Source organism: Somniosus microcephalus, chromosome 30, assembly GCF_052327205.1.
Source record: "Somniosus microcephalus isolate GS21.2 chromosome 30, FLI_Smic_1.0, whole genome shotgun sequence".
Lineage (NCBI taxonomy): Eukaryota > Metazoa > Chordata > Chondrichthyes > Squaliformes > Somniosidae > Somniosus > Somniosus microcephalus.
This window is the reverse complement of record NC_141016.1, coordinates 41,011,275-41,037,480: the sequence shown is the minus strand read 5'-3', so window position 1 is coordinate 41,037,480 and position 26,206 is coordinate 41,011,275. Positions and strand designations below refer to the sequence as shown.

The 26,206-nt window shown below is 46.1% G+C and overlaps 1 protein-coding gene across 2 annotated transcripts; it reads right to left on the bottom strand.

Moving 5' to 3' along the window:
• Window positions 1-1,511: 1,511 nt before the first annotated feature.
• Window positions 1,512-25,628, bottom strand: LOC147098164 (uncharacterized). 2 transcript variants are annotated; one of them, XM_085971364.1, is made up of 5 exons: window positions 25,519-25,628; window positions 18,057-18,209; window positions 13,552-13,655; window positions 11,829-11,882; window positions 1,512-4,462 (listed from the first exon to the last, which is right to left on the bottom strand). In XM_085971364.1, the coding sequence occupies exons 2-5, from the start codon at window positions 18,190-18,192 to the stop codon at window positions 4,274-4,276; spliced, it is 483 nt and encodes a 160-aa protein (XP_085827490.1). In that variant the 5' UTR covers window positions 18,193-18,209; window positions 25,519-25,628; the 3' UTR covers window positions 1,512-4,273. The 2 variants fall into 2 exon arrangements, with proteins under 2 accessions (XP_085827490.1, XP_085827488.1); XM_085971362.1 differs by lacking the exon at window positions 25,519-25,628 and adding an exon at window positions 19,778-20,066.
• Window positions 25,629-26,206: the final 578 nt, after the last annotated feature.

Genomic DNA, 26,206 nt, shown 5'->3' with positions numbered 1-26,206 from the left:
GGCAGGGATGAGGAGTGGAATCTGTGTCAAGTGTACAGATTGTGTAGGGGGCCAAAGGTGATGACCCGGGTTTTGCTAATGTTTAGCTGGAAGTAATTGCAGCTCATCCAAGACTGGACAAGCAGTCTGACAACATAGTGACGGTGAAGGGGTCAAGGAAGGTGGCGGAGACGTAGATCTGAGTGTCATCAGTATAATATGTGGAAGCTGACCCCATGTCTTCAGATGAAATTACTAAAGGATGAGAACTGAAGGCCGTTGCTGAAGCAGCTTTGGCTACGGTCAGATAGAGAAGAGTGGAAACGAGCGAGTGCAGCTCCACCGGGATGGATAATGGAGGAGAATGATGTGGTGGACCACAGCAAAGGCTACAGAGAGGACAAATGGGGATCATATACCACAGTTAGCGGAGGTTGTTTGTGACTTTGGTTGAAGTCATTTTTGTGCTGTGGCAGGATCGGAAACCTGATTTAATCATGGAGTTGTGGGACAGCTGGGCACGGACTTTGGAGAGGAAAGGGAGGATGGAGATGGGGCGGTAATTTGTAAGGACAGAAGAGTCAAGGGTGAGTTTTAGAGGAAGGAGATGTCGATAGCTATTTTGAAAAGTCTGGGGACAGTACCTGAAAAGGGAACCATTTACAATGTCAACTAGCAAAGGGAAGTCTTTCTGCTTGTTTGTTAAGTTGGGTAGCATATGGGATTTAAATTTTAACGAGGTTGAATTATGGATCGAGGGCAGCACCATGCAACAAAAGAAATTAAAATGCCCTGCATCATTAAAAAAATGGACTTTGCTTCTATTCATTCTTCAAGCTCTGCGTTTTGAATTTGTTGGTTGGGCTGCGGAGGCTATTGAGGTTTGCTCATTGGAGTAGGCCCAGATTTGGAATCTGGGCTATTGAGTGGCTGGAATACCTACTAACAAAGAAAAACCCTTTTATAAAAGACTTCCACCACCTGGAAAATAATTAATTGAAACACGGTTTTCTGGAATGACCTTGGCATACTAAATGTTGTGCGGACATGTTAAATACTGGTGGCATGTATCTTGTAAAGGAAATGACTCAAGACTTTGGTTTATGTGTAGGACTCTACATGATGTCTGAAGTGGCCCAAGAGTCATCCTACATAACCATTCAATTAAAGGGGTACAGCTGATCTCAGCGGGGTTAGTGGTCAGGGTACTGCAATTGACAACACACCCGGATTAGTGAGGTGAAAAATAAGCCAGGGTTCCTGCTGCTGATCATTTCTCACATCATGCTAGGCTGTGATACTTCTCCCTGAATCAAATAAGCTACCAACACGCATGGTCCGGGCTGTCAGATAAAAGAATGGCCACTTGGGCTTGGCCGTGGAGCGCTGCCGCTGTCTGTGGAATCATACTCCAGCAAGGAGTCAGTGCCTTCAGAAGAGAAAATCAGGCAAAAGAAAATGGTGCGAGTAGGAATATTACCAAACTCGTAGCTAAGCTCAGATATCCAGAACTGAACAGAGCGCAATTCAACACACCAACAACTTCTTTATTTAACTAAAGTTATAAATATAAAAGTAATGCAATTGTCACACAGCTTTTACAATCTTAATATCCACATAGCTTTTACAATCTTAATATCCACAGAGCTTCCAGAGTCAAGTGTATAATTGGGATGACATCAGTGTAAAGATACACAATTTCTTGATCAGATGACTGATTAACTGGCCGCCTCTCTAAGTGCCAAATCAGGGGCTGATATTCATATGCTCACTGCCCTGATTTGGCAGGTGGTGCAATAGGGATGACCACTGCTAGCCTCATTAACACAGCAAACCAAAATCAGCCCCCATGTCTTGGGATTTCTTCTTTGGTGTTGCATCCATAGTCTTCCTGATTTACCATTCTTTTTCACCAACATCCGGGAAGTCCCCGTTATTGTACTTAAATAATTAATCTTCTACTATGCTGTGTGGTTATATTGCTGTATACTGCACCCATTATTTGGTATGGACTCCTGGTATAAGCGAAACTATTATAGTCTGTACTTTGAATGCAAAAGGCTCCAGTTTGTATACCTTGTCTTGCATACCTTCACCATGAAATCTGACCACTCTCCATCCAAGTTAAAATTCCAAATCAATCAGGCATGAAAGTTTAAACATTGATTGCTGCTACATTTTTCACATATGCATGTAACTGAAAGTTAGCAAATGACATATTATTGCCAAATTGTCTCTAGCACTCAAGTCTCAGTATTGTTTGACTAATGGGCAAGGAGCTTTCTTGTCTGGCAAAAACAATGTATACAATGTGGAGAAATTAACTTAGAGTTATATTTACTGCAGCTTCTCTTAAAACAGGCTTAAAAAAAAGTATTTATATCTAAGCAGGATATCCAAAGCTAAAATTGTTTTATACATTTGAAAATCACACCTACCAATGCCAACTTCTTGCATGCAAGTAACAGATATTTAAAAATGTAGTTCTTGGGATGTGGGCAACACTGGCGAGGCTGCGTTTATTGCCCACCCTATGTTGTCCTGAGGAGATGATGGTTGGCTTCAGTCCTTGTTCCCACAATGATGTTAGATTCCAGGATTTTGACCCAGTGATGCTGCAGGAATGGCAGTATATGTCCAAGTCAGGATGGTGTATGCCTTGGAGGGGAACTTGAAATGATACTTTTCCTATGATCTTGCTGCTCTTGTCCTTAGTGCAGTTTGTGGACCTGGGAGCTGCTGTGATTGGTGAGTTTCTGCAGCATATCCTGTGATAGTAAATAGTGCAGCCACAGTATACTGATGGTGGAGAGGATGAATATTGAGTTCAAAGGAAAGGGTACCAATCTAATGGATTGCTTTGTCTTGGATGTTGTCAAGCTTCTTGTGTTGCTGGCTGACCCCATCCAGACGATTATTCTATTACATTTGTGACTTGTAGATGGTTGAGAAGCTTTGAGGAGTCAGGTGAACCACTGATTGTAGTGTAGGCAGCCTCTGTCGCATCTCTTCTAGTCATGGTATTGATGTGTTTGGACCAATTAAGCTTCTGGTCAATGGTGACCCCGCCAGGATGTTGATGGTGAGGAGTTAGCAATGGTAGTACTGTTGAACATTAGGGAGAGGTAGTTGGACCTTTTCTCGTGGAAGATGGTTGTTGACTGGGACTTGAATGGTAAAAAAATGTCCTGCCACTTGTCACGCAAGCTTGGATGTTGTCTAGCTCCTGACGTAGGCTGACATGCTTCATTATTGGAGGAGTTGTGATGGTATAGGACCATAAGAAAAGAGGAATGGGAGTGCTCATTTCAGAAAGCAGAAACGAGAGAAAGACTTGCATTTATATCGGACCTTCCACAACCTCAGAACATCCCAAATCACTTTATAGCTAAGTGTAGTCACTGTTGTAATGTAGGAAACACAGCAGCAAATTTGTGCACAGCAAGCTCCCACAAACAGCAATGTGATAATGACCAGATCATCTGTTTTTTAGTGATGTTGGTTGAGGGATAAATATTGGCCCGGATACTGTAACCTCTCCTGCTCTTCAAAATGGTGCTGTGAGATCTTTTACGTTCACCTGAGGGCAGATGGGCCTTGGTTTAACGTCTCATCTGAAAGACGGCACCTCCAACAGGATAGTACCCCAATTATGACTGTAATGAATTTTCAGCCGAGATTTTGTGCTCCAGTCTCTGGAGTGGGACTTGAACCCACAACCTTGACTCAGGCAAGAGTGCTGCCCACTGAGGCACGGCTGATGCAGGCAGAGCAGCAATCAAACAACAGAATGCTGAACTACACAGTCAAACAGTAGAGTACAAGTCAAAGAAAAGCTTTATCAAAACTGTAACGTGCTCTCGTCAAACTGTACCTTGAGTACTCTTTCTAGTTCTGGTTGCTGAGACACACGATATTCAGGTGCTGGAGAGCAGACATTAGCCACTGGCTGAACCCTAGTGTCAGGGGTTTAGGTTGTGGGAAAAGGTAGAAAGGAAGCATTTGAGAGGTGATCTTGGCAGTATATCAGATAGTTATGAGAATGAAAAAGGTTAATCTAGAATACTGTAAAATAAATCGTGAGGGTAGGAAAAGAGGACATGGGTTCAAACTAGTAAACGGTATATTTCGGACTGATATCACGTCGTTCTTCACACAAGTGACCAATATTTGGAATGAACCTCCAGATAGAGTAGTGGAGGCAAAAAAAACCTGTAGTTATTCAAGCAAGAATTCGATTCGGGAGTGGCTGTTTTGTCTTTCTGGATGGATCAACCTTCTTCCTCAGAGATCTTCAGAGTGCATGATATTTAATTTTAAAATACTTGGCTTCCATTTTATTGTTGTCATTGTCCATTGTCACCACATCCTTTGCCGTGTGGATAAACCAACCTTTTTTGGCACATGACTCAAAGTAAATCCGCTCATTTGAATCCCCCTTCTGAAAGAAACGGAATGGCGTGACATCATCTTTAGTGATGAGCTGGAAAGAGGAAAAGAAACAAATGATGGTCTGGTTTCTGTATTTGTAATGTATGCAGACACACAAGGTAGAGATTCTACAGATCCTTTTCAGTAGGTGGGGTTTCTTTGTCTGCTGCTTTGCCTGACTGCTGGCCGTATCCAAAGACCCGGGGATGTATTATTTAAATATTCAGAGTAGCATGCGACTGGAGTGACGCATGAGTAATGCCCACTCTACATTGCCCCATCAAACACTCCCAGAGCAGGTACAGCACGGGTTAGATACAGAGTAAAGCTCCCTCTACACTGTCCCATCAAACACTCTCAGGGCAGGTACAGCACGGGTTAGGTACAGAGTAAAGCTTTCTCTACACTGTCCCATCAAACACTCCCAGGGCAGGTACAGCACGGGTTAGGTACAGAGTAAAGCTCTCTCTACACTGTCCCATCAAACACTCCCAGGGCAGGTACAGCACGGGTTAGGTACAGAGTAAAGCTCTCTCTACACTGTCCCATCAAATACTCCCAGGGCAGGTACAGCACGGGTTAGATACAGAGTAAAGTTTCCTCTATACTGTCCCATCAAACACTCGCAGGGCAGGTACAGCACGGGTTAGATACAGAGTAAATCTCCCTCTACACTGTCCCATCAAACACTCCCAGGGCAGGTACAGCACAGGTTAGATACAGAGTAAAGCTCCCTCTACACTGTCCATCAAACACTCCCAGGGCAGGTACAGCACAGGTTAGATACAGAGTAAATCTCCCTCTACACTGTCCCATCAAACACTCCCAGGGCAGGTACAGCACAGGTTAGATACAGAGTAAAGCTCCCTCTACACTGTCCATCAAACACTCCCAGGGCAGGTACAGCACGGGGTTAGATACAGAGTAAAGCTCCCTCTACACTGTCCCATCAAACACTCCCAGGGCAAGTACAGCACGGGTTAGATACAGAGTAAAGCTCCCTCTACACTGTCCCATCAAACACTCCCAGGGCAGGTACAGCACGGGGTTAGATACAGAGTAATGCCCACTCTACACTGCCCCATCAAACACTCCCAGGGCAGGTACAGCACGGGTTAGATACAGAGTAAAGCTCCCTCTACACTGTCCCATCAAACACTCCCAGGGCAGGTACAGCACGGGTTAGATAGAGTAAAGCTCCCTCTACACTGTCCCATCAAACACTCCCAGGGCAGGTACAGCACGGGTTAGATAGAGTAAAGCTCCCTTTACACTGTCCCATCAAACACTCCCAGGGCAGGTACAGCACGGGTTAGATAGAGTAAAGCTCTCTCTACACTGTCCCATCAAACACTCCCAGGGCAGGTACAGCACGGGTTAGATAGAGTAAAGCTCCCTTTACACTGTCCCATCAAACACTCCCAGGGCAGGTACAGCACGGGTTAGATAGAGTAAAGCTCTCTCTACACTCTCCCATCAAACACTCCCAGGGCAGGTACAGCACGGGTTAGATACAGAGTAAAGCACTGTAGAGGGAGCATTACTCTGTATCTACCCACTGCTGTACCTGCCTTGCACCCCCTTTAAAATTGTATCATTTAGTTTATATTGCCTCTCCTCATTCTTCCTACCAAAATGAATCACTTCACTCTTCTCTGCATAAAATTGCATCAATCGTGTGTCTGGCTGTTTCACCAGTCTGTCTATGTCCTGAAGTATGCTACTATCCTCCTCACTGTTTACTACATTTCTGAGTTTCGTGTCAGCTGCAAACTTTGAAATAGTGCCCTGTATACCCAAGTCCCAACACCACTGTATACTTCCCTCCAGCCTGGAGAAACAACTGTTCACCACCACTCTCTGCTTTCTGTCCCTTGGCCAAGTACGTGTCCATGCAGGTAGTGCCCCTTTAATCCCATGACCTTCAATTTTGCGAACTTGTTTTCAATGGGGTGATAATCTGGAGGATCCAGATGTTGCTCCCCATGCCTGGATTGCATCCAGTTCCACATCCCCCCCCCCTCCCCCCAGCTTTCCTGAATTTCTACTCTACATTTCTCCAGTTCCCACATTTTTCTGTTCCACACATGATCTTCTCTTGGTTCAAGATTCAGTCTTGTGCTGTATTCCTGTAACTGTTTGAGTAAATCGCAAGTAACATCTGGCTTGAGGAAACCACACTGGCTAAAACCACTTTAAAATCATCGTAAGTCGTTTTTTTTTAAAAAGCGGCCAAAATTAAAATGGATTTACTCAGTTACACGGTCTGACAGTGGAAGATCGGCGGTTACCCTGGATCGACGTGAAAACGGGGTTTCTGTCGATCTTCCGCCAAAGTTATGCCGATCGATCGAGTACCTCCAAGGAAATTCCTTCTGATGATCTAGGGAAGCAAGTTCTTTCTTCTATCTTCCCCAAGCCTCTAAACAAAGGTTTGAGTGAACCCAACCACTCACTCCGCAACTGTTGTTTTCGTATTGCAGAAATTGCTCTTTCTTTAAATGAATATTTTGCTGTGAATGTTGAGCTTTATCAGGCTTAAGGTGAACTGTTTGTTAGTAATAAGCTAGAGGAGATTGGAGAACTTGAAAACATTCTGATCTTTATATCGGCCGTCTTAAATGGACAACCTGCAACCATCAACCGTACAAATATTCCCAGGTGGGAGGGAACCTCTTCTATTATGTTAAGGAACAAAATTACATCTCTTGCCTCAAAAGAAACTAAACTTTTAAATGAGAACATTTCATCAATAACAATAAATTCTACATTATTATAAGGTCCAACAGTGCCAATATTAACAGTTCGACCACAACTACTGAAAGATAAAGTCATTGTTCCATGGTTTTTGCACTACTGTACCACTCCTTATTATAGTCATCGAGTTATACAGCTCAGAAAGAGGCCCTTCGGCCCATCGTGTCCGCACCGGCCATCAAGCCCTGCCTATTCTAATCCCATTTTCCAGCACTTGGTCCGTAGCCTTGTATGCGTTTCAAGTGCTCATCTAAATGCTTCTTGAATGTTGTGAGGGTTCCTGCCTCTACCACCCTTTCAGGCAGTGAGTTCCAGATTCCAAACACCCTCTGGGTGAAAAAGTTTTTCCTCAAATCCCCTCTAAACCTCCTGCCTCTTACCTTGAAACTATGCCCCCTGGTTATTGACCCCTCTACTAAGGGGAAAAGTTCCTTTCTATCTACATTATCTATGCCCCTCATAATTTTGTACGCCTCAATCAGGTCCCCCCATAGCTTTCTCTGCTCCAAGGAAAACAACCCCAGCCTGTCCAGTCTCTCTTCATAGCTGAAGCTCTCCAGCCCAGGTAACATCCTGGTGAATCTCCTCTGCACCCTCTCCAATGCAATCACATCCCTCCTATAGTGTGGTGACCAGAACTGCACACAGTATTCAAGCTGTGGCCTAACTAGCGTTTTGTACAGCTCGATCATAACCTCCCTACTCTTATATTCTATGCCTCGGCTAATGAAGGCAATATCCCATATGCATTTTTAACCACCTTATCTACCTGTCCTGCTGCCTTCAGGGATCTATGTACATGCACACCAAGGCGCCTCTGATCCTTTGTCCTTCCTAGGGTCTTACCATTCATTGTGTATTCCCTTGCCTTGCTAGTCCTCCCAAAATGCATCACCTCACACTTCTCAGGGTTAAATTCCATTTGCCACTGTTCTGCCCATCTGACCAACCCGTCTATATCGTCCTGTAGACTGAGGCTTCCCTCCTCGCTATTTACCACCCCACCAATTTTCGTGTCATCTGCAAACTTACTGATTATACCTCCTACATTCATATCTAAATCATTAATGTACACTACAAACAGCAAAGGACCCAGCACTGATCCCTGCGGTACACCACTGGACACAGGCTTCCAGTCACAAAAACAATCTTCGACCATCACCCTCTGCCTCCTGCCACTAAGCCAATTTTGGATCCAGTGTGCCAAATTGCCCTGGATCCCATGGGCTCTTAACTTCTTGACCAGTCTCCCATGTGGGACTTTGTCAAAAGCCTTACTGAAGTCCATGTAGATTACATCAAATGCACTACCTTCATCCACACACCTAGTCACCCCCTCGAAAAATTCAATCAAATTGGTCAGACATGATCTCCCCCCTGACAAAGCCATGCTGACTATCCCTGATTAATCCCTGCCTCTCCAAGTGGAGACAAATTCTGTCCCTCAGAATTTTTTCCAATAATTTCCCTGCCACTGATGTTAGGCTCACTGGCCTGTAATTCCCTGGTTTATCCCTACTACCCTTCGTGAACAATGGTACTACGTTAGCTGTTCTCCAGTCCTCTGGCACCTCCCCTGTGGCCAGAGAGGTTCTGAAAATTTGTGTCAGAGCCCCTGCAATCTCCTCCATTGCCTCACACAGCAGCCTAGTATACATCCCGTCAGGGCCTGGGGATTTATCCACTTTTAAGCCCGCTAAAACCACTAGTACCTCCTCTCTCTCAATACTAATTTGTTCAAATATATCACAATCTCCCTGCCTGATTTCTATGCCTACATCGTCCTTCTCCATAGTGAACACAGATGCAAAATATTAATTTAAAACCTCACCTACATCTTCCGGCTCTACACACAGATTGCCACTTTGGTCCCTAATGGGCCCTACTCTTTCCCTGGTTATCCTCTTGCCCTTAATATACTTATAAACCACCTTGGGATTTTCCTTTATTTTGCCTGCCAGTGTTTTTTCATGCCCCCTCTTCGATCTCCTAATTTCTTTTTTAAGTACCCCCTTGCACTTTCTATTCTCATCTAGGGCTTCCACTGTTTTTAGTTCTTTGTATCTGCCAAAAGCCTCCCTTTTTTCCTAATCCATTCTTGTATATCCCTTGACATCCAGGGTTGGTTCCACCCTTGACCTTTACAGTAACATGTTGGCGCTGTACTCTCTCTATTTCCTTTCTGAAAGACTCCCACTGCTCTGATGTGGATTTTCCTACAAGTAGTTGATCCCAGTCCACTTTGGCCAGATCCTGCCTTATCATATTAAAATCGGCCTTCCCCCAATTTAGAAGCTTAATTTCCGGTCCATCTTTGTCCTTTTCCATGACTACCTTAATTCTCACTGAATTATGGTCACTGTCACCAAAATGCTCTCCTACTTACAGTTCTACCACTTGCCCGGCTACATTACCTAGAATTAAGTCCAGTACCGCCCCCTCTGTTGTAGGACTTTCTACATGCTGGCTCAAAAAGCTCTCCTGGATGCACTTTAAGAATTCCGCACCCTCTAAGCCTTTCACACTCTGACTATCCCAGTTAATATTGGGGAAGTTGAAATCCCCTACTATTATTACCCTATTATTTCTACACTTCTCTGAGATTTGCCTACATATCTGTTCGTCTATCTCCCCCTGACTGTTTGGGGGCCTATAGTACACTCCCAACAAAGTGCTTGCCCCCTTTTTGTTTTTAAGTTCTACCCATATGGCCTCATTAGAGGAACCTCTAAGATATCATCCCCCTTACAGCAGTAATTGACTCCTTGATTAATATTGTGACACCCCCTCTTTTACACCCCGCTCTGCCTCGCCTGAAGATTCTATACCCCGGAATAATGAGCTGCCAGTCCTGCCCCTCCCTCAACCATGTCTCCGTGGTAGTAACAATATCATACTCCCATGTTCGAGGAACAGCACCTCATCTTTCGATTAGGTACTCTGCAGCCCTCTGGACTCAACATAGAGTTCAACAATTTCAGATCATAACCTCGGCCCCTATCACATATATATTTTTTCTTTTTTTTATTCACACTTTTTGTTTGGCCCATTTAAAAAAAAAATTCCCCTCCCACATGGCAACGCAATTCACACCTCATCTCGAGCCATCCTTTGTTCCTTAACCTGTCCCATTACCACCTCCTCTTGCCTTGAATATCTCTCAATGTCTCTCAATCTCTCCTGCTTTCTATCCTATCACTGACCTTCCCTTTTGTTCTTTCATCCCCTCCCCCTTTTCCCAGCCCCTAAATTCGCTTTCCATTTCCTGCTTTTTTTCCAGTTCTGACAAAGGGTTTCGACCTGAAACGTTAACTCTGTTTCTCTCTCCACAGATGTTGCCTGGCCTGCTGAGTATTTCCAGCGTTTTCTGTTATTATTTCGAATTTCCAGCATCCGCAGTATTTTGCTATCGTCATACTCCCACATGTTCATCAACGCCTTCAATTCATCTGCCTTACTCGCAAGACTCCTTGCATTAAAATAAATGCCATCCAGCCTTGCCATACTCCCTTGTGCCGTTACATATTGGCTCTGCCTTCCAGGCTGACTTGTTTTTTTTCCTCTATATTTGGCTGTGCATCACCCCCTACTATAGCGCCACTCCGTATCCCAACCCCCTTCCAAGTTACTTTAAACCCCCCCCCCAACAGTACTAGCAAACCTCCCCGCAAGGATGTTGGTCCCATTCCGGTTCCGGTCCAACCCGTCCGACTTGTACAGGTCCCACCTTCCCCAGAAGCAGACCTACTGATCCAGGAAACTAAAGCCCTCCCTCCTGCACCAACTCTTTAGCCACGCATTCATCTGCTCTATCCTCCTATTCCTATACTCAGTAGCACGTGGCACCGGGATTAATCCAGAGATTACAACCTTTGAGGTCCTGCTTTTTAATCTGCAACCTAGCTCTCTAAATTCTTGTTGCAGGGCCTCATCCCTCTATCTACCAATGTGAACCACGACCCCTGACTGTTTGCCCTCCCCCTTCAGAATGCCCTGCAGCCATCTGTGGCCACAGAAACGTCTATCTGTTCCTCTTACGATAGAATCCCCTATCACTATTGCTCTCCCACTCTTTTTCCTCCCCTCCTGTGCAGCTGAGCCACTCGTAGTGCCACGGACTGGGCTCTTGCTGCATTCCCCTCAGAAACCATCTCCCCCAGCAGTATCCAAAACGGAAAATCTATTGGAGAGGGAGATGGACCCAGGGGACTCCTGCACTACCTTCCTAGTTCTTTTACTCTGTCTGGCGGTCACCCATTTCCTGTCTGCCTGTGCACTGTTTACCTGCGGTGTGACCACCTTGTTAAACATGCTATCCACGAAGATCTCAGCTTCGCGGATGCTCCACAGTGACTCCAGCTGCAGCTCCAGCTCTGAAACACGGATTTTGTGTAGCTGCAGCTGGAGACACTTCCTGCACACGTGTTCGCCCTGGACACCGAAAGTGTTCCTGACTTCCCACATAGCACAGGAGGAGCACCCCACGCTGCCGAGCTGCCCTGCCATGTCCCACCCTTAATTTACTCCCTTTACTTCCTTTAAATGAAAGAATATTAAATACAGTAGGGACCTTACTTCACTTTAAACACTACTTACTCTAAACTGGAGACCTTACTTTTACTTTAACGACTGGACTGTAGATATACTGTAGAAATACTCACCGCTGGTTCTCTGTCCCCTCTTGTGAAGTTTTTTAGCTCCTTCTCTCCTAGAAGCTGACAAAGATAGAAAAAGAAATTAGGGAACATAGGAACAGACATAGGCCATTCAGCCCCTCAAGCCTGTTGGCTGATCTGTATTCTAACTCCATTTACCTGCCTTGGCTCCATATCCCTTAACATGCTTGGCTAGCAAAAATCTATCGATCTCAGATTTAAAATTATTAATTGACCCCCAGCACCTACTGCTTTTTGTGGGAGAGGGTTCCACACTTCTACCACACTTTGTGTGAAGAAGTGTTTCCTAACTTCTCCCTGAATGGCCTGGCTCTGATTTTAAGGTTATGTCCCCGAGTCCTAGACTCCCCCACCAGCGGAAAACGTTTCTCTCTATCTACCCAATCAATTCCTTTCAAAATCCTAAAGGCCCCAATCAAATCACCCCTTAACCATCTATATTCCAGGGAATACAAGCCTAGTTTATGTAATCTCTCCTCATAATCTAACCCTTGGAGCCCTGGTAACACTCTGGTGAATCTGCGCTGTCCTCCTTCCAAGGCCATTATATCCTTTCTGAGGTGTTGTGCCCAGAACTGTTCACAGTGCCCCAGATGTGGTTTGACCAGGGCTTTGTATAGCTATAGCAAAAGGAGTAGGCTACACGGCCCATCAAGCCTTCTTCGCCATTCAATACGATCATGGCTGATCTGCCGCAACTCCACTTTCCTGCTCTTTCTCCATATGCCTTGATTCCCTTAGTGTCCAAGAATCTATCAATCTCGCTCTTTGATATACTCAATGACTGAGCCTCCACAGCCCTCTCAGGTACAGCATTCCAAAGATTCACAACCCTCTGAGTGAAGACATTTTTCCTCATCTCAGTCTTAAATGACTGACCCTTTATCCTGAGCCTATGACCCCTAGTTCTAGACTCTCCAGGCAGGGTCAACAGCCTCTCCGCATCTACCCTGTCAAGCCCTCGAGTTTTTAAATGTTTCAATGAGCTCACCTCTGATTATTCTAAACTCCAGAGAGTATCGGCCCATTCTACTCGCTCTCTCCTCATAGGACAACCCTCTCATCCCAGGAATCAATCTAGTGAAACTTCGCTGCACCGCCTCCAAGGCAAGTATATCCTTCCTTAGATAAGGAGACAGAGACTACACAGTACTCCAGTTTCTCTGGGAGTGCCTTTAACCATTTGAACAGCTTTCTCTCTCTTGCCATTTGGCTGAAACAGGTGGGAAGTGGCAGTTGGCCAATGGGTGGGAGCAGAATTTCAGGAGGCCACCAGCCGACACCAAAGGTAAGAAGGTAAGTTGTGGGGGAGGGGGTTTCGGGAGGGTCTTGCCTTCTGGAAGGGAGGGGGACCTGTAAAATGTCCATGTGTGGCCCAGAGAAACACCCCTGCTCCTCCTGGCCTCCACAAGGATTAATAAAACTTGTCTATTTGTGCCTCTTCTTGACTCAGCATCCTCTTCCCATTGTCTTCACCTAATGGAAAAGCCACAATGGCGTCTCTGGCCACCTGTTAAAATCGCAGTCAGGGCTCGATGGTGTCATTGCCACCTTCTCAGAATAGCAGGTTCAAATTCAAGAAAGTCTAAGACAAAGTATGAAAGAGCTGGGAACCTATCCAGCTTCAGGAGAGGATGGGGGAAGAATAGAAACAAAAGAAATCTAATTTCCTGAAAAGTCTTCAATAAATTAAACAATTTGTAGTTACCTTCAGTGTCTTGCTCTGTGGCTCACAGTAACACCAATAAGTCGTCCTTCTTTTGTGAAAAGACAAAGACACAGTCATATCCTCGTGCCAGATTATTTTACAGGCTGAAAACCAAAGAGACAAAGAGATTTGAGACATTGGTGCCAATCTGGCACTAGGGGAGGTCAATGAGGTAAGGCCATCAAATTACCATGACAACCCTAAGTCTGCACCTATTTGAATCATCGGGGGAGAAATTGGGTGGAGCCGCAAACGGGGCGCCAAGCTCGCCTGGGCGCCGGAATTAGCGCTGCGATCGGAGCAGCAGCGATCGCCGGAAATTCAGCTTGAGCGCCCCAAGAGGGACACGGGGCGAGGCTCGAGGCGCTCTGTGTCCCTCTTAGGGCGCTGAAACTGAATATCGCAGTGCAACGTGCCGCAGCGCCACACGCTGCGGCACGGCGCGCTGCGGTACTGCAGGCCTTCCTCCCATTCATAAGGGGGAGGGGCCTGCACCAGCGCGATGAGCGATCGCGAGTGCCGGCATAAGAGCCCGGCACCGAGGAGAAATGCCGGGCTCTCGGAAAACAGCCGGCAATGCCGCGGGGGGAGAACAGGAGGCCGGGGACGGAGGTGCTGGCAGGCGGCTGCCGAAAAAAACGACCGCCCCGCATCTCCACCTTAATTTGCGCCACTGCCGCCACAGGTAGGCCCTGTGAACCGGGCGCGATTAGCGAGTGGCGCTACAGAGGCGGTCGCTGCCAAATATCGCAATCGGGGCGGTAGCGGGTCGCTGCGCACACCAATGACATCATCGGTGGCGGCACAGCGCAGCAGGCTAACGCTGCCATTAGCGCCCCAGCTAAATATCGCGGGAGGCATGGCCAGTGGCGCTAAAGCCACTGAGTGCCCTCTTTAGGCACTAACTGGTGGTGCAGCCCACCGAATTTCTCCCCCATAGGATCTTACAGCACAGAAGGAGGCCATTCGGCCCATCATGCCTGTGCCGGCTCTTTGGTAGAGCTCTCCAATCAGTCCCACCCCCTGCTCGTTCCCCACAGCCCTGCAAATTTATTCCTTTCAAGTATTTATCCAATTCCCTTTTGAAAGTTACTGTTGAATCTCCTTCCACCGGCCTTTCAGGCAGCGCGTTCCAGATCACAACAACTCGCTGCATAAAAAAAATTCCTGTATCTCCCTCTCTGGCTCTTTTGCCAATTAACTTAAATCTGTGTCCCCTGATTACTAACCCTTCTGCCATTGGAAATAGTTTCTCCTTATTTACTCTATCAAAACCCTTCATGATTTTGAATGCGTCTATTAAATCTCCCCTTCACCTTCTCTACCCTATTGTAGGAATGGGGTACTCTGCACTCCCCTCCCCCAAGGAAGCGCTGGAAATCCAACAGCAACAAGTACAACCAGTGTGAGCCCTTTTTGCTGTGCTTTGGTTCCAGGGTATCTGTTTACCCAGCTACCAAGCAGAGGACAATCAACCCCCATCAATGGTTTTCATCTGTGCTGGACATAGCTTATTATACAATAGTGGTGAGATTTAACAGTCATACTTATAGAAATACAACCAAAGCAGAGCGGAGGAAGTAAGCTAGCAGTCGATATTTAAAGGAATCACAAACCACGGAACAAGGGACCTGTTGCAAACTTGTACCATCATTCAACATGAAAGTGGAACTAAAAATCATCTCGACCTTCAGATTACAAACATACAAACAATGATGGACAGGAAAAGACCCTCTAGTCCATCCAGCCTGTCCCATATAATTGCAATACCTTGTGTATCACAACGTATACACTCCACCCCGCCTGAAACCATGTGATCTCCTGGGAGAGGTGAAAACCAGATAAAAAACCCAGGCCAATTTGGGGAGGGGTAAATCTGGGAAATTCCTCGCCACTCCACCCGGCGATCAAAACAAGTCCAGGAGATCACTCTGGCCCTGATAATTCTGTACATTACCTGCCCCGGCCAGAAACAGGTCCAGCTCTCACTTGAAGGAATTCAGCGAATCAGCATCCACCGCACGAGCCGGCAGCCTGTCCCAGAGCTCCACTATTCTCTGGGGAAAGAACCACCTCCTGACATCGAACCTCGATCTGGCCTTAAACAACTGAACTTTGTGACCCCTGGCCCTCCCTAACCTATTTAATTGGAACAAACTGTCAACTGGAACACGATCTATTCCCTTCATCATCTTATAAACCTCGACCAGATCACCCCTCAGTCTACGCTTCTCTAAAGTGTAGAGGTCCAGCTCTTTTAGCCTATCTTGATAACTAAGATGCTTTAAACATGGAATTAGTCTAGTGGCCCTCCTCTGCACCCTCTCCAAAGCCTCAATATCACCCACCATGTGAGGAGACTAAAACTGGATACGGTATTCCAAGTGTGGCCTGATGAAGTTCTTATACAAGGCCAAAATAGTATGGGGGAGAAATTCAGTATCGCCCCATTTGGGGCACAATTATCGGCCGGGCGCAAAGATTAGCGCCTGGCACTAATTATCGCCTCCGACTGCAAACTTGGCTTTTATCGCCCCTGGAGGTGATTGGAGCGCTAAATCAGGCGCTTCACAACTGTCTTAAGGCACAAAGGCCGAGGAGCGAGGCGCTACCTCAGAGCACTGGTGAATCTCATGTGATGTCAGTCAGCAATGGAACACAGACACACTGGCGCTGGCCAGTTCTTAAAGGGGAGGGTTGTGTAAGGTTCGAAAATTTCTGCACTACCCCAGAACACAAGGAAAGTCATTTTTTAAATGATTTTGGGAACATCACAGAAGAAATCTGGAGAAGGGGTAAAGGGGTGGTTGGGCCAAACAGAAGTTTTCAAAGAGTTAATTTAAGGAAGAGACTTTTGGACTGTTTTAAAGAGTTATTGCGCAAAAGGGATTTAAAACAAAATTCCAGGAGTGTTCAGGCTTGCAAAAGGCTGGAACAACGGGGAGGCAGGGTGGGCCCCTGAGGTTTGGATATTGGACTGTCTAACCCAAATAAGTCCAAAGTCTAGAACAAAAGGGAGTGGGAGCGATTCGAACTGCTCAAAGGAGTCAGAGGTGAAGCTGACAAACAACCCACACACCACCCCTTACTGTTGATCTTGCTCTCCAGCCACACCCTTCTCATTGCAGCCTTGAATCTCGGCCTGGAGAGACCTGTACATTAAATCTGTTAGAAAGATCAATGGAGAGGCCCAGGGAAAGGGCTCAGTGTGCAGCCCCCACAGTCTCTTCTAAATCGATACAAGGAAGGGCAAATCAAAATGAACCTGCAAAGTGCTGCTCAGTACCCAAATCTCCTTCACACAGCGCTGAATCTCTCCAGAAGTCTCTCTCTCTCTCTCTCTCTCAGAATGCGTGGTGCAAAAATGTCACCAACAAAAAAAGGCAGGAAGCAGTCGCCTTTAAATAGCGCTCCCCCAGTCCCTTCCCGACTGCAAAACGCTCCCCTCAACCTGTCGTTGCTAGTGGCAGGCGGTAAGGCAGGGGGCGCCACTCAATATCCGGTCCAGGGTGTTGCACGCTCGACTGACGTCACGATTTGCCAGCGCAGGAGATTGTGGCGGTAGTGTTTAGCGCCGCCGCAAAATGTCTAGTTAATTTCGTGAGCGACGCAAACATTGCTGCGCCTGGGCGCTAGTTGCTTTGCGTCCCATTAGCGCCCTCTTAAGGTGCTAACGGGAGGCGCAAACCAACTGAATTTTCCCCCCATGTTTTGTCTTAGTCAATTGTCCGGGGCAGCACGGTGGCATAGTGGTTAGCACTGTTGCCTCACAACGCCAGGGACCCGGGTTCGAATCCGGCCTCGGGCGACTGTCTGTGTGGAGTTTGCACATTCTCCCCGTGTTTGCGTGGGTTTCCTCCGGGTGCTCCGGTTTCCTCCCACAGTCCAAAGATGTGCGGGTTAGGTTGATTGGCTATCATAAATTGACCCTTAGTGTTAGGGGGATTAAATACGTGGGGTTACAGGGATAGGGTGGGATATGTGTTGGTGTAGGGGTTACGGGGATCGGGTGGGATATGTGTCGGTGCAGGCTCGATGGGCCGAAATGGCCTCTATCTGCACTGTGGCGTTTCTGTGATTCTGTGATTCTGTGAATGCACTCCAAGACCCTATTCACTCGAGCTATTGCTTCACAGCATTGCTCATGATTCTCTAGAGATCTATGCATGACAATGCCCAGATCTTTCTCTTTGCTCAAATGTCATTGCTTCCACTACTCTGCTTAACAGAATATTCTAAACATTTCTCGCCCTTCCAGAATAGATTCATAAGGGGGGAAATTCAGCTCTGGTGGGGGTGCAAAGCAGGCGGCAGCAGATCGGCCGCCCATTATTTACCCTGCCCAATTTTTCCTTCCCATTGAAATTGAATTTCACCCCCACAGAATTTTCAGTTAAGAAGGTGGCCATTTCCGGCGTACTCCAGACAGGAATCTGCTCTTACATACCAATGGGCAAAGACTTCAGCAGCTAATCAATCACCGTTACCAGTGAACTAAGACTTACCGTGCTTCTCACCAGCTCTTTGGCGAGGCACCGCCTTCAGCTTGAACCGCTGCGCAGGAGTCTGGTTGACAGTCAACATTCTGTTATCGGAAGTCACAATAGAGCAGCTACTTTCATTCTGGGGGATATGCTCCATGATTTTCTTCAACTTTCCTGTGGCACATAAAAAAAACCTCATTTTCTTTTGTTTGTATTCACTTGATACTTCACAGAAATGTGGCGCTCTAGTACAGCACTCGTACAGCAGAAGTGCTGCTGCAATGGTGCAGGGCTCCCCGCTATCTTTATGGCGGCTTATTTGGTTAAGAAGAAAAATGAAATATTTGGCTCATTGGGTAAATATAAATATGGGGAGGAAAACGCAGGAAAAGCTATGAAGGATATGAAAAGAAGAGAAGCAAAAAGGAAAATCAGAAAGGCTAAGGGGGGAGGGTGTGTGTGAAAGAAAGACTGATGGACAACATAAAGGGAAGCAGCAAGAGGTTTTTTTAAGCATGTGAGAAGTAAAGGAATATTAAAGAAACGGTGGGACCACTTAGAAATGAAGGGAACTATCTTGTCCTTGAATGTCAGGGATTCTTAACAACTATATTGTCTCTGTGGTATGGACTAGAAGGTCCAGTGTTCCATTCTTCAGCTGCGCTGAATTAGCTGGAAGTAGTTAGGATGCTACAATTGGCCTCAGCACCAGAGGGAACCAGACAGTGTTCCTGTACTGACCACCATTTGCAACCATCTTCAGCCAGTGGATGATCTACCTCAGCCTCCTCCCGAGGGCCCCACCATTACAGAAGCCAGTCTTCAGCCAATTCGATTCACTCCGTGTGATAACAAGAAACGGCTGAACGCACTGGCTCCAGCAAAGGCTGTGGGCTCCAACAACATCCCGGCTGTAGTGCTGAAGACTTGTGCTCCAGAACTAGCCGTGCCTCTAGCCAAGCTGTTCCAGTACAGGTACAACACTATCCAACAAAGTGGAAAATTGACCGAGTGTGGCACCAAGGAGCCCTAGTAAAATTGATGTCAATGGGAAAACTCTCCTGGCTGGAGTCATACCATACAAAGGGAGATGGTTATGGTTGTTGGAGGCCAATCATCACAGCCCCAGGACATCGCTGCAGGAGTTCCTCAGGGCAGTGTCCTAGGCCCAACCATCTTCAGCTGCTTCATCAATGACATTCCCTCCAACATAAGGTCAAAAGTGGGGATGTTCGCTGATGATTTCACAGTGTTCAGTTCCATTCGCAACTCCTCAATAATGAAGCAGTCCGTGCCCACATGCAACAAGACCTGGACAACATCCAGGCTTGGGCTGATAAGTGGCAGGTAACATTCGCGCCACACAAGTGCCAGGCAATGACCATCTCCAACAAGAGAGAGTGTAATCACTTCCCTTTGACATTCAATGGCATTACCATCATTGAATCCCCCACCATCAACATCCAGAGGCTGGGTATTCTGTGGCGAGTGTCTCACCTGTTGACTCCCCTAAGCCTTTTCACCACCTACAAGGCACAAGTAAGGAGTGTGATGTAATGAATACCCTCCACTTGCCTGGATGAGTGCAGCTCCAACAACACTCAAGAAGCTCGACACCATCCAAGACAAAGCAGCCCGCTTGATTGGCACCCCATCCACCACCTTAAACATTCACTCCCTCCACCACTGACGTACCGTGGCTGCAGTGTGTATCATGTACAAGATGCACTGCAGCAACTCACCAAGGCTTCTTCGGCAACACCTCCCAAATCCACGACCTCTTCCACCTAGAAGGACAAGGGCAGCAAGCTGTGCGCACACCACTGTGGGAGTACCTTCACCACACGGGACTGCAGTGGTTCAAGGCGGCGCTCACCACCACCTTATCAAGAGCAATTAGGGATGGGCAATAAATGCTGGCCTAGCCAGCGACGCCCACATCCCATGAATGTATAAAAACTCTTTTTGCAGTTTGTCAATTTCCTATTGGGTGACCATTTTGGCAGGGCCACGCTGTGTTCTATCTGTTTAAAAGGTAATGAGTGTAGGTGGATGTGGACTGTGAGGAGGCATGGGGAGAAAATGGGTTAATGTGTATTTTAAAAGTACAGCAAAGGCTGAACAAAGGAGCTTGTGCAATTGCCTCCTTCTACTGGAATGCAGAAGCTGGACGGCAAGATAAGATAAAGGCTTATCTGGTCACAAAAGCCCATACATGTTGCTGCGTATTATAGAATGGTTACAGCACAGTAGGCGACCTTTCAGCCCATGCCAGCTCTCTGCAGGAGCACTTCAGCCAGTCCCACACCCCCGCCCTTTCCCCATAGCCCTGCAAATTCTTTCCCTTCAGGTATTTATCCAATTCCCTTTTGAAAGCCACGATTGAATCTGCCTCCACCACCCTCTCAGGCAATGCATTCCAGATCCTAACCACTCGCTGCGTAAAAAAGTTTTTCCTCATGTCACCTTTGGTTCTTCTGCCAATCACCTTAAATCTGTGTCCTCTGGTTCTCGACCCTTCCGCCAATGGGATCAGTTTCTCTCTACTCTGTCTAGACCCATCATGATTTTGAACACCTCTATCAAATCTCCTCTCAATCTTCTCTGCTCCAAGGAGAACAAGCCCAGCTTCTCCAGTCTATCCACATAACTGAAGTCCCTCACCCCTGGAACCATTCTTGTAAACCTTCTCTGCACCCTCTCTAAAGCCTTCACATCTTTCCTAAAGTGCGGTGCCCAGAATTGGACACAATACTCCAGTTGAGGCCGAACCAGTGTTTTATAAAGGCTCATCATAATTTCCACACTTTTGTACTCTATACCTCAATTTATAAAGCCCAGGATCTCATATGCTTTTTTAACCACTTTCTCAACCTGCCCTGCCACCTTCAATGATTTGTGCACACATACCCCCAGGTCTCTCTGTTCATGCACCCCCTGTAGAATTGTACCATTTAGTTTATATTGCCTCTCCTCATTCTTCTGAGGAGTGTCAGACTTAAATAATGTGGATCCAGTGACTTCGCATGAGGAAGATATGATATATGGGAAGTGAAGGTAAATAGCATTATGAATGATATCCCAGTTAGGGCTCAATCAATCAATGGGGAGTATAACTTTGTGTGCATTGGCCATATATATCTGCACCTTGTCATTTAGAGTGCGAGTGCAGCTTTCTAAGAACATTTATAGTCATGACAGGTAATTAAAGGTAGCAAATGACACGCACCACAGAAAGAGTTAACGATCAGGAAACGTATTTAGAAAATTCTTGCTTATTTTCTTGGTTTCCACTCTAGTGCTGGGGCCCAGGTTGCCTCTAGTGCCTTGCCCAAGTGTCCATTCTTCATACGTGACAAGCTAATTAACCATGGGGGCATTGCAACCGAGCCTGATCGCCCCTTTCTCACTTGATATTTGGGCTGTGCGTTTTCCCTAACTCAGGCATGCCGAGGCTGAAAACTGCTGCCTCAGTTAAATCAAACCGAGAATCTAACCTGGGACCTTCTCATCCATTTGGTCCAGTTACACATCCCATCAATTAAATCATTGGGCAGCTCAGAAGATATAATTGAACTTAATAGCAATATTTAATCTGACCTTTCATGGCTGATCACATTTGCATAAATGGTGGTGTTTTGCACTGGAAGTATCAAAAACGTTGAGAAATACACAACCAACTACAGTAGTGCAATTCATCAACACAACAAACAAAAATACACAACTGTGAGGTTAAAATGAACATTGAGTACAGTCTCTTATCCTTCATAACTTTTTTTACACCCTTTTGTGTCTTCTTACAAAAAGCTACAAAGGAGACAGCATCTCCTCGTCACTTCTCAGGATTTGTATATGATTCATCAAAGCCCAACTCAAGTTGGCAATGTGAAGGAATCGCCACGATTCAGAGAAATACACGATACCATGAACAGATTTCTAATATTATTAATAAGAGACAGACTGGGTTTAAAAGACACGAGTCTCCGCAGACAGGCTGTAAACAGAAATACAGGCTTCTGAGATAAAGCAAACCATTGGTGCTTCCGAAAGGTCTACGGTTTGCAACGAACACAATGAGGAGGCCCAGTTTAAGGTGTTACAAACTAACACATTGAAACAGAAATACAAACATTAAAAGAGGCATGTGCCGTCAAGAAAAGAAACATCTGCTGGTCAAAACTTATGTTAAACTTGGAAAACAGGAACCATAAGATTAAATATGCAACCAATTGAGATAGCTAGAAAACAAGTAAACACACAGTTAAAGTGGTTTTGATTTACATATAGTAAAAACCATACCAACAAGAAGGCTTTGAAGATGTAACTTCAATAGAGACACCAAGCAATTGCACTGTGTTTGTATTGAACATGGAGAATAAGGAAAGACACGTTGGCCTAGAAATTCAGTTGCCTTAGCGCCGCTTTTGAGGCGCTAGAGGGACTAGCGCCAGAGTTATGGCCAGTTTAAAAATTCCCTGGGGCCCTAAATCGGCGTTGCACCGGTAGCGCTGCGCCGGCACCGATGACGTCATCGGTGTGCGCAGCGTCCTGGTTGCCATGCCGACGGGCCCTAGCGCCGAAATTCAGTTGCGGCCGCCTCGCCCGTGGCAGCCGCAACTAAGACTCTGGCAACGTTGGCCTAGAAATTCAGTTGCCTTAGCGCCGCTTTTGAGGCGCTAGAGGGACTAGCGCCAGAGTTATGGCCAGTTTAAAAATTCCCTGGGGCCCTAAATCGGCGTTGCACCGGTAGCGCTGCGCCGGCACCGATGACGTCATCGGTGTGCGCAGCGTCCCGGTTGCCATGCCGACGGGCCCTAGCGCCGAAATTCAGTTGCGGCCGCCTCGCCCGTGGCAGCCGCAACTAAGACTCTGGCAACAGAGTCTTGCATGAGTTTGCGCCGGCACATTAAAGGCCCCGCGGCGGCCGGCCGCTTTCCCGCCGGCCGCCTGCCCGCAGCTCCCTCCCCGGACTTCTCCCCCCCACCCCCCGGAACAGATGCAAGCCCGGCACTTGTCCGAGGTGCCGGGCTCATTTTTAGACAGATTTGCGCGGGCCGCGGCCGGGTGCAGGCAGCTCCTCCTTAACGGAAGGAGGAGGCCTGCACTTCCCGAGCCTGCCGCACCGCATCGGGTGCCGCAGCGCCGGAATTGCGGCGCGAAACGGCAGTTAGCGCCGATTTACCGCCGCAAAGACCCTTCAGTAGCGCCGGCAGCTGTTTGGGCGCGGCCCTGCTGAATTTTTGGCGCACGCAGGGGGACTTAGCGCCGGCACTAACTTCCGGCGCTAAAGCCCTGGCTAAGCCAAAACCCAATTTCTAGGCCTATGTCTGCAAAAAAGCAGTTAAGCCAAAACTAAGAATTGAATGAAGAATCTTAGGTCAGAATGGCATCAAACAGAAACCATAGCTGTCATTGTTTTTATGATGGTTTTTGGAACACCTAAAGGTAGAGAAATAATTATGCATGCAATAGTAGAATTGACAGTAAATAGAAAGCATTTAAACAGAGGGATCAATAAAGACAATTAGCTGACATCAGCGGAGAACATCAAAGAAGAAACCAATGCCAAAAGGGTATAAAAAGTAAGATCTTTTTTAACAGAACGTCAGAACATGCTGAATGGGCAGGGCATTTCTCAACCTACCAGAGGCATCTCTGTAAGTTTTTAACTATGAGTCTCGGGAAGTTAAAGTATTGATTTTTGGTGGATGTTCTGGATTTAGAAATAAGAAATAAGAAATGTTCTGGATTTAGAAATAAGAAATGTAATGATGTTCTGGATTTAGAAATAAGAAATGTAATGATGTTCTGGATTTAGAAATAAGAAATAAGAAATATAATGAAGTAAAGATTTGAGAATAAGGATCTCTGAGAAATAAGAAAAATAAGGTTATTGTACATTGAATTGTTAATGTTGCGACTGATTCAACAGATGTTAACTGAATGCTGGCTCTTAAATAAAACGATATATTTTTAGAATTGTCTCAAAGAGTGAATCTGTATAGACACGCGAACCCACAAATTCTGTAAGGAGTTGCAGAATTCTGGGGGGTATTCCGGACCCTCATAATATCCGGAAGGTTACAGTCTAGTTCAACTTATTAAAAGTACTATCCGGAGGACGGTAACATCTTCAGTCATTCCGTTCCTTTAGGGAGAGATAGCCTGAACCTTTAGACCCATTTAAGCGTCTTATGGAATTCGGCTATCTCTAACTTAAGTTGAGGGTGAACGTCTGGGGAATACGTCTGATCTGGGATAGCCCGAAAGGGCTAGGAATGTAATTAACCCTTCAGCAAGACACCGATTTTAAGTAATAAAAACAGAAAATGCTGGAAACACTCAGCTGGTCAGGCAGCATCTGTGGAGAGAGAAACAGAGTTAACGTTTCAGGCCGATGACCCTTCGTCAGAACTGGAAAATGTAACAGATTTTTAAGCAAGTGCAGGGGCAGGGAAAGGGGGGAGGGGAGGAAAGAACAAAAGGGAAGGTCTGTGATAGGATGGAAGGCAGGAGAGATTAAAAGACAAAAGGGATGATGGTGCAAGGCAAAAGGAGATGGTAATGGGACTAGTTAAGAAACAAAGGATGGTTCTAGATGAGGTGTAAATGGAAACAGCAGAATCAACAACAACAGCTGTCATGTGAAAAAAAGATAGGGGCAGAGGTTATGGTCTGAAGTTGTTGAACTCTGTGTTGAGTCCAGAAGGCTGTAAAGTGCCTAATCGAAAGATGAGGTGCTGTTCCTCGAGCTTAGTTGGGCTTTGTTGGAACAGTGTAAGAGGCCGAGGATGGAGAGGTCAGAGTGGAAGTGGAGCGGAGAATTAAAGTGACAGATTTTAAGTGTAGACTCATATAAATACAAGCTATACCTGCTTGCTACAGTTTTTGTCACAGTCCCTATGAGTTTTAAATGTCTTCAACTTTTCCCCCCAGATTAGCAAACTAGGCAGAGAGTTTGCCTCTTACACTGTTCCAACAAAGCTCAACGTAAGCTCGAGGAACAGCACCTCATCTTTCGATTAGGCACTTTACAGCCTGCCGGACTCAACATAGAGTTCAACAATTTCAGCCCCTATCATATATATTTTTTTCCACACATTTTTGTTTGTGTTTTCTTTTCTTCCCTCCCACAGGGCAGCTGTCTTTCACTCTGCCAGCGCAATTCACACTTCATCTAGAGCCATCCTTTGTTTCTTAACCTGTCCCATTACCATCTCGTCTCGTCTTGAATATCTCTTAATATCTCTCAATGTCTCTTTAACCTCTCCTGCCTTCCACCCTATCACAGACCTTCCCTTTGGTTCTTTCATCCCCTCCCCCATTTCCCAGCCCCTAAACTTGCTTAAAAATCTGTTCCATTTCCTGCTTTTTTCCAGTTCTGACGAAAGTTCATCGACCTGAAACGTTAACTCGGTTTCTCTCTTCTCTCTGCTGAGTATCTCCAGCATTTTCTGTTTTTCTATTAGAGAGTTTGCCTCACCTTGATCAGCAATGTTGTAAGGAAGAACACTCGAGATCAGTCGCTGTCCAGTTGAGTGTCGTTGGAATGGAAGAGCTCAGTCCTCCAGTGTAGCTCGTACTTCTATTGCTTCTCAATTTATAAGCAAGGGAAGTAACCACAGGACAGGATGTGTTTTTTTATTGTGTGCAAGGAAATCAATTCAAACTCCCACTCTGGGAAAGTGATGAATAAGATAACATCTGTTATGTAATCTGATATGGAACAAAGCCAATAGCCTAAAGCTTACTGACCTCTGAGTCAGTCTTTGCCACTAAACTCAAATATTCCGAGAAACCACCATCTCAAAATTAGCAATTAAGTGTATTTGGCTTGTAAGCGAGCTGCGCTGTACGGGGTGGGGATAATTTTCTGAATCTGCACCGCTGGTATCAGAAGTTCCAGCAACAATCTTCTGACTATTCATTTTCATTTCTGTTATGTGCTTCCAGTATTAATGTTCACCACTTGGAGCACCACGGGGAGGGAGGAGAGGAGCTCGGGGGGGGGCAGGAAGCAATGTAAAAGTTTCCTAAAACCCACACAATTCTTTTGAAGTAGTGGTGAACTCCCGGAGCACCCATATCCAGATCATTTGCCAAGTAGATAAAAAGAAATGATTGCAACAGCAAGCAAACCAGCAATCACTAATAACAGCTTCCGGTCTTAA

Coding starts and splice junctions, on each gene's coding strand:
- LOC147098164 (XM_085971364.1), bottom strand. CDS start 18,192: ATGGAGCATATCCCCCAGAATGAAAGTAGCTGCTCTATTGTGACTTCC. Junction 13,656..18,056: donor AAGAGCTGGTGAGAAGCACG/GTAAGTCTTAGT, acceptor TTTGGTTTTCAG/CCTGTAAAATAATCTGGCAC. Junction 11,883..13,551: donor CACAGAGCAAGACACTGAAG/GTAACTACAAAT, acceptor TATCTTTGTCAG/CTTCTAGGAGAGAAGGAGCT.